The sequence below is a fragment of the Pavona decussata genome, unplaced genomic scaffold (genome assembly GCF_977016875.1).
Source record: "Pavona decussata unplaced genomic scaffold, jaPavDecu1.1 SCAFFOLD_184, whole genome shotgun sequence".
NCBI lineage: Eukaryota > Metazoa > Cnidaria > Anthozoa > Scleractinia > Agariciidae > Pavona > Pavona decussata.
In genome coordinates this window covers 1,996,854-2,011,434 of record NW_028145593.1, presented here as the reverse complement: position 1 = coordinate 2,011,434, position 14,581 = coordinate 1,996,854, and the positions used below count along the sequence as shown (strand labels likewise).

Genomic DNA, 14,581 nt, shown 5'->3' with positions numbered 1-14,581 from the left:
TGTAAGAATGAACTACAATCCGTACAACCCTCGAACGTTTAAAACCATCTGTTTGAAATGCAACTCCACAAGATTTCTAGACGTACCAATAATGTGCTGCATGTGATATGTTTTTTCTTTCTTTCTTTTACATATATTTTATTTCTGGGCCCGCAGTAATTGGCTACTTAGCTATTGCGATGTCCATGCCAACGTTGACATATTGATTGTGATTTTTTTTTTTTGGTATCATAAAGGCAAAGCTAATAAAATAAAATAAAAATAAATAGGACTACAGGAAAGTACTGTGTAAGTACTCTGTGCGCAGTAAAGACTGTGGGTCAGTTATTGAAAGACAGTTTAGACGGTGTTTAACAAAACCATGTTCTAAGCCATTTTCAATTTTGCCAACAATCATATCTAAACATTGTCTGCTGCCGACGATAACAAGAAGGCTTACATCCCAGACTAGAAAACTATTTATCTACTTAAAATAAGACACTTATAAACAAATTTAAAGGCCCACTGATTGCCTTAAGCCGCGGCCTAAGTTAGACTCCGTTTAAATAACTGGCCCTGTAAGTTGTTTTAATAAACTGTATTGCAATATTAATAAATATAATAAAATTACAAAAAAAATCTTTCGTTTGATTGGTACCAATAGGATTTCATACACAAATCCAAAAGCTAGAAAATTAATAAACATAATGAAATTACAAAAAAATCCATCATTTGATTGGTAACAATGGGATTTATATCCACAGATTCAAAAGTTAGAATATTAATAAAAATAATAAAATTACAAAAAAATCTATCATTTGATTGGTAGCAATGGGATTTATATGCAAAGATTCAAAAGTTAGAATATTAATAAAAAATAAAATAATAAAATTACAAAAGAATCTTTCATTTTATCCAGAGATTCAAAAGTTAGAGCCATCTTATTCAGCGTAATAAATAGCACCACAGGAAAGTACCGATTAGTCGTTTTAATTTGATTGTGTAAGTACGGAGTGCACGGTAAATAGTATGAGTTGTTTTAATGAACCGTATTGCAATATTAATTAAAATAATAAAATTACAAAAAAATCCTTCATTTTGATTGGTAACAACGGGATTTCATCCACAGACAGACTCAAAAGTTAAAAACACCTTGTTCACCACGACTGCTCAAATGTCGTCATTTAAATTGACGTACTATTAAACTAGCTTTTATTTGGTCACACCAAGTATTTTTAATTCGCAAGCAATATTCATACTAAGTGACTTAAGCCATATTTCCACATAGGATCTCTGTAACAATCTGTTATATGAACAGAACATTGCAAGTAGACGTGTAAAAGCAATATATAGCGTACCAAGTGAAAATATGGCTCGAACCTAGTCCCTTGAATGCAGGAGACCGGGGTTGGAATCCTCGCCGGAGAACAATATTTTCAGTTAGCACGTAACATCTTATTTTTACGCCTCTTCTTATTTATTTTAACTTGAAATTTAGAGCCATATCGCCTTGGACGAGCTTGTGCTGATGGAATCCAAGGCCTTGAACAATACTCGTGTGTAGCAGGCGCCGGGTTTGTTTGCGTCTGATGTTAATTGCATCTCCAAACAATCTGCAAAGCACTTAACATTTCATTCTCATCTGGTCGATAGATAAAGTTCTTTAATTCCGTATTGTTTCATAATGCTTTATTTTTTATCGCTAAATGCTTGACCCTGCCTACTTCTTTTGGCTTAATTTTTCTTCATTGTTGAAGTTTTGTACCAATTTAAAGTTCAAATTCTGAGGTGTTAATTGCCACAAAGAATTTGCGTTAACTTTTGTTTTAACTATAGACAGCGGTTAGGGCTGTCGCCACTTGCAATGATTTTGTCGCTTGACTAACATTACAATTTGCGTCGTCAACATCTTTTTCCCCCATCGTACAGACTTACTTTAAGAAAACACTAAACTCCATCAAGGGAGCTTAAAATGCAGCGAAACATTTCAATGTTTTTTTCTTACCATTCTTATTCAGCCAAAAACACATAATCTAAATTCATGGACAAAAATGGACCATTTTTCAACTTCCTGGAGCCGCGAAAATGGATCTTTGCAACCAACGAACGAGAATGATTGTAATTATTTTGGAAAGGGAGGCAATAATTTTGAGAGCAAGAGCAGGAGCCTGGAGGATTCTAGAGATATAAGCCACAGTGGCAAGAGGGGATTAAACGAAGAAAAGAAGCGAAAAGACGATAACAGAGGAAGCAAACCTTGTACTTGTCAGACACAGCTTGCTTGTAATTGTCTGGCAACCAATTCGTTCATTTCCTCGCCCAAATCACAGCATTCTATTTCAGAGGAAGAGGAAGAGGTGATTCAAGAAGATGAAAGCACTCACGCTGAAAAGGTTCAAATGCCGGCAATCAGCTCATGTACCACCTCCATTCCAGGTAAACTGTCAAAAAAAGCGAAGGCGAACTGGAAAGCTTTGAGTCCAGTCAACGAAACATTGCCACCTATACAAGGCAAACGTCTTTCTCCAAGACGAAAAAATGCTGCTGCTTGCTCGCCTCTTATGAATGCATCAATTTCGTTGCCTTTGCTGAAAACTTCAGGGTTAGTAACTGTAGTGAACAGTTGTGGCTCAAAACAGGAAGTTCCAGCTTCTGTACCCTCTTTGCCGAATTCTCCCGAGCTCACGAACCATTCCGATGGTCACACGATGGCAGACCGTGGCGAAATTAACACTCTTCATTGGGTGGCGAGAAAACGTAAGAAGGCACGCGCGTTACGAAGAAAATATGAAGGATTGTTGCCTGAAATAAGCTATGAAAGGCCGCTAAAATAATATCTATCTCAAATGTTTATATGTACAAAACGATAAAGATGTTCGTTAATTTAAACAGTATTAGAGATTTTATGGCATCGTGTTCACTGCAGCTGGTGCAATAAAAGAAATCGGCATTGTTGTTTAGCGTAAGAAGAACTTGCATGTTTTAGGATCTTAACGCGAAGCTTATACGAGGAAAATTTGGTTTTTGTCGCCGGACGTCAGTGGAAGGAGATCTCTACGATCTTTCTGCGTTTTTCGGCCAATTTTTTTAAAATTGAAAAGATGCTAAACCGCAACCATGAATCTTGTCGATAATCAGATATGCAATGATTATTACATCTGATTAAAATTTGAGCTATGAAGAAACATTAGAGAGTGGCTTTTCTTGTTTCTAGTGTAACTTGAAATAAGGATAATTTAGCTGTGCTTTTTCGTCCGCTGTCACTGTAGGTTCGCCTGTAGTGTAGTGGTTATCACGTCTGCCTTGAATGCAGGAGACCGGGATTCTAATATAGTCCTCGCCGGTGAACTATATTTTCACATAGTACGTTGTATCCTGCTTTTACTCGTCTACTTACTATTGTTAGACCACGACAGGAAACCTTTAACAGGAAAATACACGAGGAAGCACTACGCGGTCACCTTCCCTTGGGCACCGAAAATTGTAAGAAAAACAAACAAACAAACAAAACAAAAAGTCAAGCAAAAATGACAAGGTTCCCGTATTCTCGGGAGTTTCATCTCACGTCATCAAACTCTAAAAACAAAAACCGTGGTACCTTCTGAAGTTTAATCGTTATCAGTCGTAAGATAAACTGAAAACATCTCTTCAGTCTCAAGAGATTTCAGTCTGATAGGGTCCTTCACTTTGAAAATAGAGCATTATGAATTTTCGACTTTCTAACGGTGTGACATGAAGGGCCCCAACAGACGAGGTAAATTTTATTGACGACTATTTTCAATCGACAACTCAATTAAATCAACAACTATTAGTGTTCGAAGATGCGTTTCCACACACGAAAAGTTTAGTTGTCGATAACCTATTATATATGTTTTGAGGGAGCCTGGAAACTTGCTTGTAATGCGCATGTGAACATAGTGCAGAATTGCGTCGCTGCACAAAAAAAAAAAAAAACGTAACTTCTCGGGCAATTTGTAGCGGTCTAATCAGTTTAAACATTTGTGATAAATGTTTATGCGGTTATGCAATAATTTACAATTTAATTTGCTTTTACAACATAAGTGGATTCCAGATGTTTTTTTGATTTCCGACGGCCATGTTTGTGCGCTCGGAGGCGAGTGGCTTCTCGTTACTGAGCTCTATAAATTTGTGTGGGATATTTGGATAAACAACTCAAGTACGGGACACTGCTTAGACCTAACACTTGGGCTTGTTGTTTCTTTATCAATCTTCTCAGAACGTCAAATTCTTAACATAATTTAGTGAATCAGTTGTTTCGATTTTAATAGAAGGGGGCATAATCGGTTGCATTTGTAGCCAATTCGACGTGACGCGCATAGCCAATCTTTAAACTGGGTTCTAGTTTTCCGTTCAAATCTGGATTGGCACCATTACATGGCAGCAAAACTTTCCACTTAAATCCGAAGTATCTTTGCTAATTTCCAGGGCTGAAGAAACTTTAGCCGGAAAAAAACTAACCAAGATTATTGTAAGCTATTCACCAAAATCTTAAATAGCAGGAATATTAAAATATAACTCTCCCAATTTCATGTTTTGTATCCTGTTTCCTACGAAAAGCAAATTATTTCAGTTTTCGTCTCCCCAATGAAGTGTTTTTGTCCACACGGTTTGGTTACAGCTGAAGGACTAATTAAAAATAGAAAACGTCATCATTCACCTGCATTTACATGAAGTTTCCATTGCGTAGGTATGTGGAGTTGATTTTATGCGAAGTTCTCAATATCTGAGTCATATAAAAGATATGAACACGTTAATGAGGATTCAGATGTTAATAGAGTGGGGTGTGAAAAGTGTATACTCTTTACGTGAGCGCGCTGCAACTAAAGGGAGTAAAACAAAGCAATTTACAACTTCAAAATATTACCTAAATTGACAAGGCGGAGTTATTTTCATTGTGGACACGTTCTAATGACTTGTTAGTTATTTTGTCACTCCTTGAAATGGCGCAAGTTCTTTTGTTAATTAAGGTTTGAAGTTTGTTTTAATGTTTAAAAGTCATGCAGTTTTAGTTGTAGTTCTGGATCTCGGCACTGCAAGCATCGTGCATCTAAGTACTCACTCGTGGAAGGTATGACAAAATTTGAAGGTTTTGAAATCGTAAACGAAGACGAAGAAACGAGTTTCCCTCAGCAAAAAGACGAAAGTGAAGAAAGTAAAGCGAATTTTGAAAACGAAGTTGTCATCTTAGGCAGAAAGCTTCTGTGTACCGATATTTACGATTTAAGGGGAAAAGCTAGCGTTGAAGAACTTCATCTCGTTGAAATTCATACTGTTACGAACAGGTCTATGGATTCGTCTGCAGAAGATAACCGTGGTTTGCCTGGAAGGAAGTTAACGAAGTCACGCTCGTTAGGAAATGTTCAAAGACAGAAAAGAAAGCGTGAAAATTTCTCACAAAAACAACAGAGTTTTGAACGTACAATTGGTTCTACCGTGAACAATGTAGAACAAAATGAACTGATCGTGTTAACAGAAAACTTGGATTCTCTGGATGATAGACTTCCACGGATTCTCCAAGCTAACGCAACAAAATCGTGTTTAAACAGGAAACAGGGAGCGCAAACACTCCAGACTTCCACGAAAGAATTTTTGCCATCCCTGAACATTAAGCCTCCTAACTTGAAGGAGAAAATGCGTGTCAACGGAAGTCAAGTCAGCCATCTTCCAGCTTTGGTTTGCAAACAAGGCTTAACTACCAAAACTACACCACCCTTAGACGAAAGCGCTAACGAGAGTCTCTCGTCTACACCGAATCAAGAAAACGACGCTACGACATTTTACGATGCCTCTCCAATTATTCCACGAAAAAAGCTCTTGAAGAACAAGACTACGCCAGCCTTGGATGAAAGGGCTAACGAGAATCTCTCGTCTACACCGAACCAAGAAAACGACGCTACGACATTTTCCGATGTCTCTCCGATTATCCCACGAAAAAAGCTCTTGAAGAACCACGGATTTTCTGTGATCAAAGGGTCGCCATCTTCGCCTAGGAGACCGACGCCGTTTCCGAGTATTTGTGGCGAAGATTGTTTTTTTTATGATCAAAATCGGAAATAATGAGATTAACGGGAAAGCGAAAGCCTATATGCCAAAGAAGAATCAGAATTGGACTAAAAACAACCACGTTTAGGGAAAGAATACTCCACGTCACTCTATTTTGATTACAACGAAAGGCTGCCGTCTACGTAATTCCACCACGAATACGCGACGAAAACACAACATGTTTCCACAACGGTCTTTGCGCCATGTTTGTGTTTAACTGAGTTTTTGTATCGGATTGCCCCGACGGGAAAGCTCAAATTTCACTAAAGTACTTCTTGTAATTCACGGCCTCAAAAATTTCCTTCTGTGCTGCCCATAGTTTTGAAAGGGGATTTTATAAGAAGAAATGATGCTCTTTCACGTGGTGTAAATCTTTATCCTCAACACGATGTACCAGTTGACGATTTTAGCCTCGCGAATTTGTCAATTTGGCATCACGAGAAATCACTTAAAAAATAGTAAATATTGAAAAATCTCCTAAAATTAATACTTAATTTTCACTTCAGATGAGAAACATACCATTCATAATGTCTATAATTATGTACTTTATCAAACTAGATGTTTTTCGTTTAGAATAAAACTGGTTTGATTTTTAAAACAGGCCGTCGATAAAATCAGGAACATGGAACATTCTGGAACATCCCGGAACACGAAAAAAAAAATAAATAAATAAAGGAAAAATGAAAAAAAAGTGTGTATATTTATATAAAATGAAATTACATTGTATCCAAAAAAAATTCATATAAGAAGAAGTACGGAGTAGGTGGGACGGTAGTATAAATGGGGTATGTACTTCAATGGTATGTACTTCATGTATCCCTTATTATAATAAGGGATATATGAAGTACCTACGATAAATGGGGTGTTGTAACTGACCACACTGAATGAGGGCGCAGGTACTTTTCCGCCATTTGCAGCACGTGCTTATCGTCCGCTACGCCAGAGATGGATCAGTTCCGGCTCGGCTGACCAAAATATCAATTTCCTGATGATCGGAGTGGAACAGTAAAAGTCGTTCGAGCAGTCTTTTTAACAAAACCCTCCCGGGCTTCCCGCGTCTTCGCCTAGGGCCTCACGTTCCGTATTTGTACTCCTTTGTTGGTCGTTCGGGCGCTTGGACCCGTTTCTCGAACGAAAGCCACGAAAACTTCTCTGCCCTTCCATGCTATTTTCAATGGATTTTATCTTAAAAACAAACAGGCCTAACAAGAAACTTTGTTCATATGAAAAATAGTTATAAGCGTAGAGAACAGCTTTGTAAAAGCAAACAATCTGCCAGGAAACGCACAACGAAAACGCTGCAAGTATACGCAGGATCTGTGAAAGATCTAATCAGCCAAAAATATAAATGACTCAAATTTCTGCAAGGCTGATCGGAATGCGTAGAAAACTTAACATGACAGTGACATGATAGAGACCAAATCGAGAATCAACAGAATGCGGCAACTTCTATCATGTCGCTGTCGTGTTAAGTTTTTTACCTTCATCCAGTGTGGTCAGTTACAACACCCCATTGTACTACCGTCCACCTACTCCGTACTTCTTCTTATATGAATTTTTTTCGGATACGATGTAATTTCATTTTATATAAATGTGCACCTTTTTTTTTCGTTTTTTCCTTTATTTTTAGAGACATGCAAAAATTAACGATAAAAACCGACGTTTCGGTGTCTTCATGACGCCATTGTCAAGGAAAAATAAAAAATTACAGAGTCTGCGGCAAGGTGTATCAATAAATTAGCATATAGTGTTTGAGGCTAATTAAAGAAATACTTTTGCGCGAATACAGTCCTTTTGCACGTTCAGAGTGGGTTTTAGGTCTCTGATGAAAAGCATTTCGTTAACCAAACAATCAAACTTATTTCTACACTTTTTCAGAATGCTAAAACGCCTCAGTAGGTCTTTCGGGACTTCGTCATGCTGTTCGTGGTAGTGTTTATACACTGAAGATGCTTTTTGTTTATGTCCATCCACAAGTGTGTGTAAGTGTCCGCGCGTATAGCCTACATAACCCGCATCACAACGCAGGTCACATTGAAAATGATAGACGACGCGTTGTTGGTTGACGATCTGTGGCTTGGTTTCGCGTACTTTTAGATCTTGCTCAATTTTGCGGCTAACGAATACTGGCTGGCTGGTTGTCTGCACCTTTATGCTGAGATCCTTAAGTTCTTTCTTAACATAATTTGCCGATTCCTGATCTTTAAACGGTATGACTACTCGAACAATGGCTCTTGGTTCTTTCGGCGTCTGTGGGGCCTGCTGGTCAACTATTCTTGAGTGTAGGAAGGTGTTAATGGTCGAATTTATCAAGCGTTCAAGGTCTTTAAGATGTGCGAAAACGTTCTTTAGGCGATCACCCTCTTCAGAGAAATAGGCCCAGGAGGAAGATAATCGGTGTGCGCGATCAAGCATTGTTGTCGGTAAGCTCCGTTTGTAGCGATTGTCTACATGGCTTTGATAGTGTAATAGTAGACCTATCGCTGTCGTGTTAAGTTTTTTACCTTCATCCAGTGTGGTCAGTTACAACACCCCATTGTACTACCGTCCCACCTACTCCGTACTTCTTCTTTATTTTATATAAATATACACACATTTTTTTTTCATTTTCCTTTATTTTTATTTTATTTAATTTTTTTGTTGTATCTTAATTTTTTATTATTCATTTTTTTTTTTCGTGCTCCGGGATTTTCCGGAATGTTCCATGTTCCTGATTTTATCGACGGCCGGTGTCAGACACCGAAATCAGGTTCAGGAGCCGTGAATTCAAGACTAATACAATTATCGGATCGAAGTAAAGCATGTATTTCTTGCAATAGTTTACCAAGGGCTATGTTGTGAATTGTTTAGAGAATTTTGAGTTTTTTGAGATAAAATGTTTTGTGCTGCCTTCGAGGTAGAAGGAAATATTAAATATTTTGCTATTCGGTTTACGAAGAAGAAGTGATTTTGAAAAACATTTAACCATAAAAAATTGCGATAAAATAATTTCTTAAAATCATTTCAAGATTAAAAAATTGCTAAAAATCGATCGCGACGACGTTTCGACGTTAGCTAAACGTCATTATCGAGTCAAAATATGTTTGTAAGTTGCAGTCTATAAATACTAAAAAAAAAAAAACAATAGCTGACGTCACAGCTTTTTTTATTAGCTATTGTTTTATAATATTAATAGACTGCAAATTAAAAACATTTTGACTTGATAATGACGTTTAGCTAACGTCTAAACGTCGTCGAATTTTAGCAATTTTATTATCTAAAAATGACTTAAAGAAATATTTTTTATTGTTAAATAATATTCATTTAAGTGATTTTTTTTTTAAATTTTAACACTTTCGAAAGTAATTTTTAGAGTGGTGTTAATAAAATATTGAAGGAGTGTCATCTATTTTTAGTGTCACTTAAATAGGGAAAAAACACATTGCATCGATGGAAACGTTAAATTAATGATTCAATTTGTTCATAATAACCCTCATACTAAAGCTAAGGTATTATCAATCATTTTGTCTGCAGATGGCTAGAATGGAAATGGATTGCAACTCCAACAGAGAGGGTTTTCCGATTAAGTGGAAATTGAAATATAGCTAGCTTATTGGATGCAAAGTGGTGTTTGTTCAAATTTACACAATGCAATTTGTTATTCATTGTCTACGATTAAATTGAGTTTCCACTACAGCACGCCTTGCAATAAATATTATGTCTCATGGTGGAATGCAAACTCTATTTCTTTTAATCTGAGTTACACTTTTTTAATAGACGGAAAAATGTGTTCCATTTAAGTAAATTTTTCGCTAAATCGGAAAACCCTAATTGGCCAATCGTTTGAAGTTCCTCGTGTGTATTTTAGAGAAATCGCTAAAACAGATTATAATTTATTCTTCCTAGGAAAAGCATTTAATATTTTTCTCCCAGCGCTCTAAGAGCGATTTGACATTGAAGAAAGAATTCTTTGTCAATTATTGAGCAGTATTGGCAAACAAACAGCAAAATCTGCGTTACAGTGCCCCCTTAAGAATAGCTTTGTTTAATTTCACTCTTACTGAAGTTGAAAATCAAGGCCAGTTATATTCAGATATCATTGTCGCAACGTTTTCGTGGAAATTTATTTTTTCTATACAAAGAAATATTCACAAACAAAACTAGAGTGGTAATTATATTTGGCACTGATAATGTCCGTTAATTTCCATATTGCTCGAATGCCTTAAAATATACTCGCATTGAAACCAGGAGTTGATAATCTCTTAACATAACTACATCGCAATGAATTATTTAAAAACAACCCAAGAACGTACGAATCGCCATCTTAGAGCGGATAGTACAAGGAATTGGATTTGTTGCCAGGCAACCAACCTTTTAAACGTTGCCTGTTATTAAGTCCCATTACGGTTATTAATAATGTAAAATGTCTTGTCGTTGAATAAATTATAAATTATACTATTGTAGGATGGAGGTTAGGGATAGAAATCGAAGAAAGAACTTTTGGCTCAGTGAGAAGAGACTATAATTGCACAACAAATTTTCTAGAGACTTCCACTGTTGAAACAGTTTGCTAAACCACGTCAGATTTTGCACTTTCTTACAAGAACAACTATTCATTATTTTCTCTTGTAAACTAAAACCCTACCTACTGCCGAAAGCTTTTAACAATACATTAATTATTAACGTATTGTAATTATTATTGACCGTGGCATATAATTTGATTTAGGAGGTTCACAAACAAGTTTGCATGGAAGGCTATTTCCTATCACCTGTTGGTATGAAACAAAAGATGTGTTGACATGGCTGGAAGATATTGGAAAAACAAAGTTCACGTTGTTTTTGAAACCGAACTGAAAAGAGAGATTGAAAGAATGAGACCAATCTTCTCAGTCTAAAAATATTACGGGCAAAACTATTTCAGTAATATTAGCTCTTTCATAGTATTACTGGCATAGCACTGCATGCAGAGAAAGAAAGGGAAAAAGGACGGAAGGAAGGAGAACGAAATTCTTAGTTTAGGACCGAAACACCTGGACCAGGTGTTTTTTAGTTTCAGATACTTGACTCCCGGACACGAAATGACGTTAATCGGTATAAAATCTGTTGAATAGAAATTACGAATATTGGTTGCATGTAGAACATGTTTGGACGATTTCATAATGTGTTAAAAATAAGTGACATTCTACAAAAAGCTATCTATATTTGGAAAATGACATCTGTTCAAGTCTGGATTTCGACGTTCTATTTAATGGCTTCATGAAAACAACTTCTAAGAGTTGATGCGTATGGCTAAGATAGCCAATCAAATTATCCCAACGATATTACTGGCATCATCAATAATAAATAACAATTTTATAATTATAGAGGAAGTCCTACGAGCATTATAAATATTTAATACCGACTGACTGGCTATAGCAAGGACCAATCAGAATGCGGCATTTTCGATCCTAACATACCACACTAGTGGCTATAAAAACCCAAAACTGACATATTTTCTGCAGAACGGAACTGAGTAAAACACTCTACCTTTCCCCATCAGAGAAGTTTTAATTTCGTGGACAAAAATGGACCATTTTTCAACTCTCTGGAGCCTCGAAAATGAATCTTTGCTATCAATGAACGATAATGATTGTAATTATTTTGGAAAGGGAGGCAATATTTTTGAGAGCAAGAGCAGGAGCCTGGAGGATTTCAGAGATATAAGCCACAGTGGCAAGAGGAGATTAAACGAAGAAAAGAAGCGAAAAGACGATAACAGAGGAAGCAAACCTTGTACTCTTCAGACACAGCTTGTTTGTAAATGTGTGGCAACCAATTCGTTCATTTCCTCGCCCGAATCACTGCATTCTGTTTCAGAAGAAGAGGAAGAGGTGATTCAAGAAGATGAAAGCACTCATCTGCATGCTGAAAAAGTTAAATTGCCGACAATCAGCTCATGCACCACCTCCGTTCCAGGTAAACTGTCACAGAGAGCGAAGGCGAACTGGAAAGCTTTGAGTCCAGTCAACGAAACATTGCCACCTATACAAGGCACACGTTTTTCTCCAAGACGAAAAAATGCTGCTGCTTGCTCGCCTCTTATGAATGCATCAATTTCGTTGCCATTGCTGAAAACTTCAGGGTTAGTAACTGTAGTGAACAATTGTGGCTCAAAACAGGGAGTTCCAGCTTCTGTACCCTCTTTGCCGAGTTCTCCCGAGCCCACGAACCATTCCGATGGTCGCACGATGGCAGACCGTGGCAAAATTAACACTCCTCGTAGGACGGTGAGAAAACTTAAGAAGGCACGCTCGTTACGAAGGAAATATGAAGGATTGTTGCCTGAAATAAGCTATGAAAGGCCGCTAAAATAATATCTATCTCAAATGTTTATATGTACAAAACGATAAAGATGTTCGTTAATTTAAACGGTATTCAAGTTAAAGAGATCTTACGGCATCCCATCATCCAACTGGCGCAAAAAAAAAAAAAAAAAAAAAAACGGCATGGTTGTAATTTTCTTGCGTCGTCATTTTCCAAGTCTGTTCGGCTGGCTGTCTTTTGAATTCTCATCGTAAGTAGCACTTGCATGTTTTAGGGTGTCAACGTGATGCTTATACGAGATAAATTTGGCTTTTGTCGCCGGTCGTCAGTGGAAGGAGATCCCTATAATCTTTCTGCGTTTTTCGGCTAATTTTAAGATGCTATACCGCAACCATGAATCTTTAAGATAATCAGATATGTAATAATTATCTTACATCTGATTAAGGTGGCCCCACACAGTTTGCACGAGCTTGACAGGTGGTAAGAGCGCGCGAGCTCGACGGGTAGTAAGCGCGCGCTAGGGTGGTGGTGAGCAAATATGGCGTCGATAAAGCGATCCATCAATTTTATATCAAATGGATCACAACGCTGAGTTTTGTTCTTAAAATAATTCAGTTTCTCGTTTGTGAACCCTTTTTCTTTTATCACCGAACAAAGAAAGTGAGTTCACAAAGAGCTAAGGCTTTTTGCACGCTTTTAATCTTTGCTGTGAAACCCCAATTAAAAGCCACGCATGCGTTTTGACCAAAAAATTGCGACTGGTTTAGTGGAAATGTTCTGTTTTCTTGGGAACCGCTCATTAGAATTTCATGAAATTTGACAAATCAGTAGTTTTCTAAAAGCGTAACTCACCTACAATCATAAACCCAAATCAGACAGAGGGTATCTTCACAAAACATCAAAGTGCAAAACCACTATTTACAGGAGATTCCTCTGTTAAAACTTAATGAAAGCAGTGTCACTATGTCAGTATTACGATGTTTTGTATTTTTAATTATTATATTTTTAGTCCAGGGCTCCTCTGAATATCAGCCTCGTTGCTGAATGGGCCACCCTGGCAAAATAAAGTTAACCTTACCCTTACATTACCTAGTATTTTGGGAATTTTTCTGGAGACAAACTGAAAAATGGAAAAAAATCTAACGAACGTGTTTTCTAAAATTAAGGAAAGCTATTACTTGTGGACGGTTAATATCTCGCTGCGTTGCCATGGCAACGGCACGTTCTTGCTCAACACCAAGTATCAAAATTTAAGACCACGGCAGGAAACCTTTAACTTAAACTGGAAAATGCATGATGAAGCACTGGAAACTGTAATATGTAATACCCTTTCCCTTGGGCGGACAATCGTAAGAAAAAAACAAAAACAAAAAACGAAACAAAAAGGAAAGCAAAAATGACAAGGTTCCCGTATTCTTGGGTCATCATGACACGTCATCGAACTCTTAAAACAAAAACCGTGTTACCTTGTGAAGTCTAATGGTCATCAGTCGTAAGATGAAATGAAAAATCTCTTCTCAAGAGATTTCAGCCTGATAAGGTCCTTCACTTTAAAAATAGAGCATTATGAATTTTCGACTTTCTAACGGTGTGACATTAAGGGCCTCCACAAACGAGGCAAATTTTTATTGACGACTATTTTCAATCGATAACTTAATTAAATCGACAGCTATTAGTGTTCGGTAATGCGTTTCCACACACGAAAAGTTTAGTTGTCGATAACCTATTATATATGTTTTGAGGGAGCCTGGAAATTTGATTGTAATGCGCATGTGAACATCATGCAGAATTGCGTCGCTGGGAAAAAAAGAAAAACAAACAAACGAACAAACAAACAAAAAAGAAAAAAAACGTAACTTCTTCGGCGATTTGTAGCGGTCTAAGCAGCTCAAACATTTGGATAAATGTTTATTCGGTTAATAATTTACAATAGGCCTTGTCACGTTTTTCGACGCCATTTTGACGAGTAGGCAAACAGGCTTGAAATAACAGTGTTTGTATGGAAATCCGATGTCAAATAATTTTCATAGAACATCACTTCTGAAAAATTCATGGATTGGAAACTTTTGGCTCTGGGAAAAGGATTTTAAGAAAAAAAATTGGAGGGATGTAGCTGTGCCAGAAAGCGTCCAGTCCTGTTTTGAACTTTCCATATATTTGTCTCTAAAGCGAACCAGCCGTGAACTGCTACTAAAAATAACTCGCGGGGAAAAAATACAGGGAAATGTATTGGAAAGTTCAAAGCACGACTGGACGC

The 14,581-nt window shown here is 37.1% G+C and overlaps 1 protein-coding gene across 1 annotated transcript; it reads right to left on the bottom strand.

Moving 5' to 3' along the window:
* Window positions 1-7,709: 7,709 nt before the first annotated feature.
* On the bottom strand, window positions 7,710-8,457 carry LOC146462899 (uncharacterized). The gene has a single exon (XM_085085056.1). The coding sequence runs from the start codon at window positions 8,455-8,457 to the stop codon at window positions 7,804-7,806; it is 654 nt and encodes a 217-aa protein (XP_084941182.1). The 3' UTR covers window positions 7,710-7,803.
* Window positions 8,458-14,581: the final 6,124 nt, after the last annotated feature.

Coding starts and splice junctions, on each gene's coding strand:
- LOC146462899 (XM_085085056.1), bottom strand. CDS start 8,457: ATGCTTGATCGCGCACACCGATTATCTTCCTCCTGGGCCTATTTCTCT.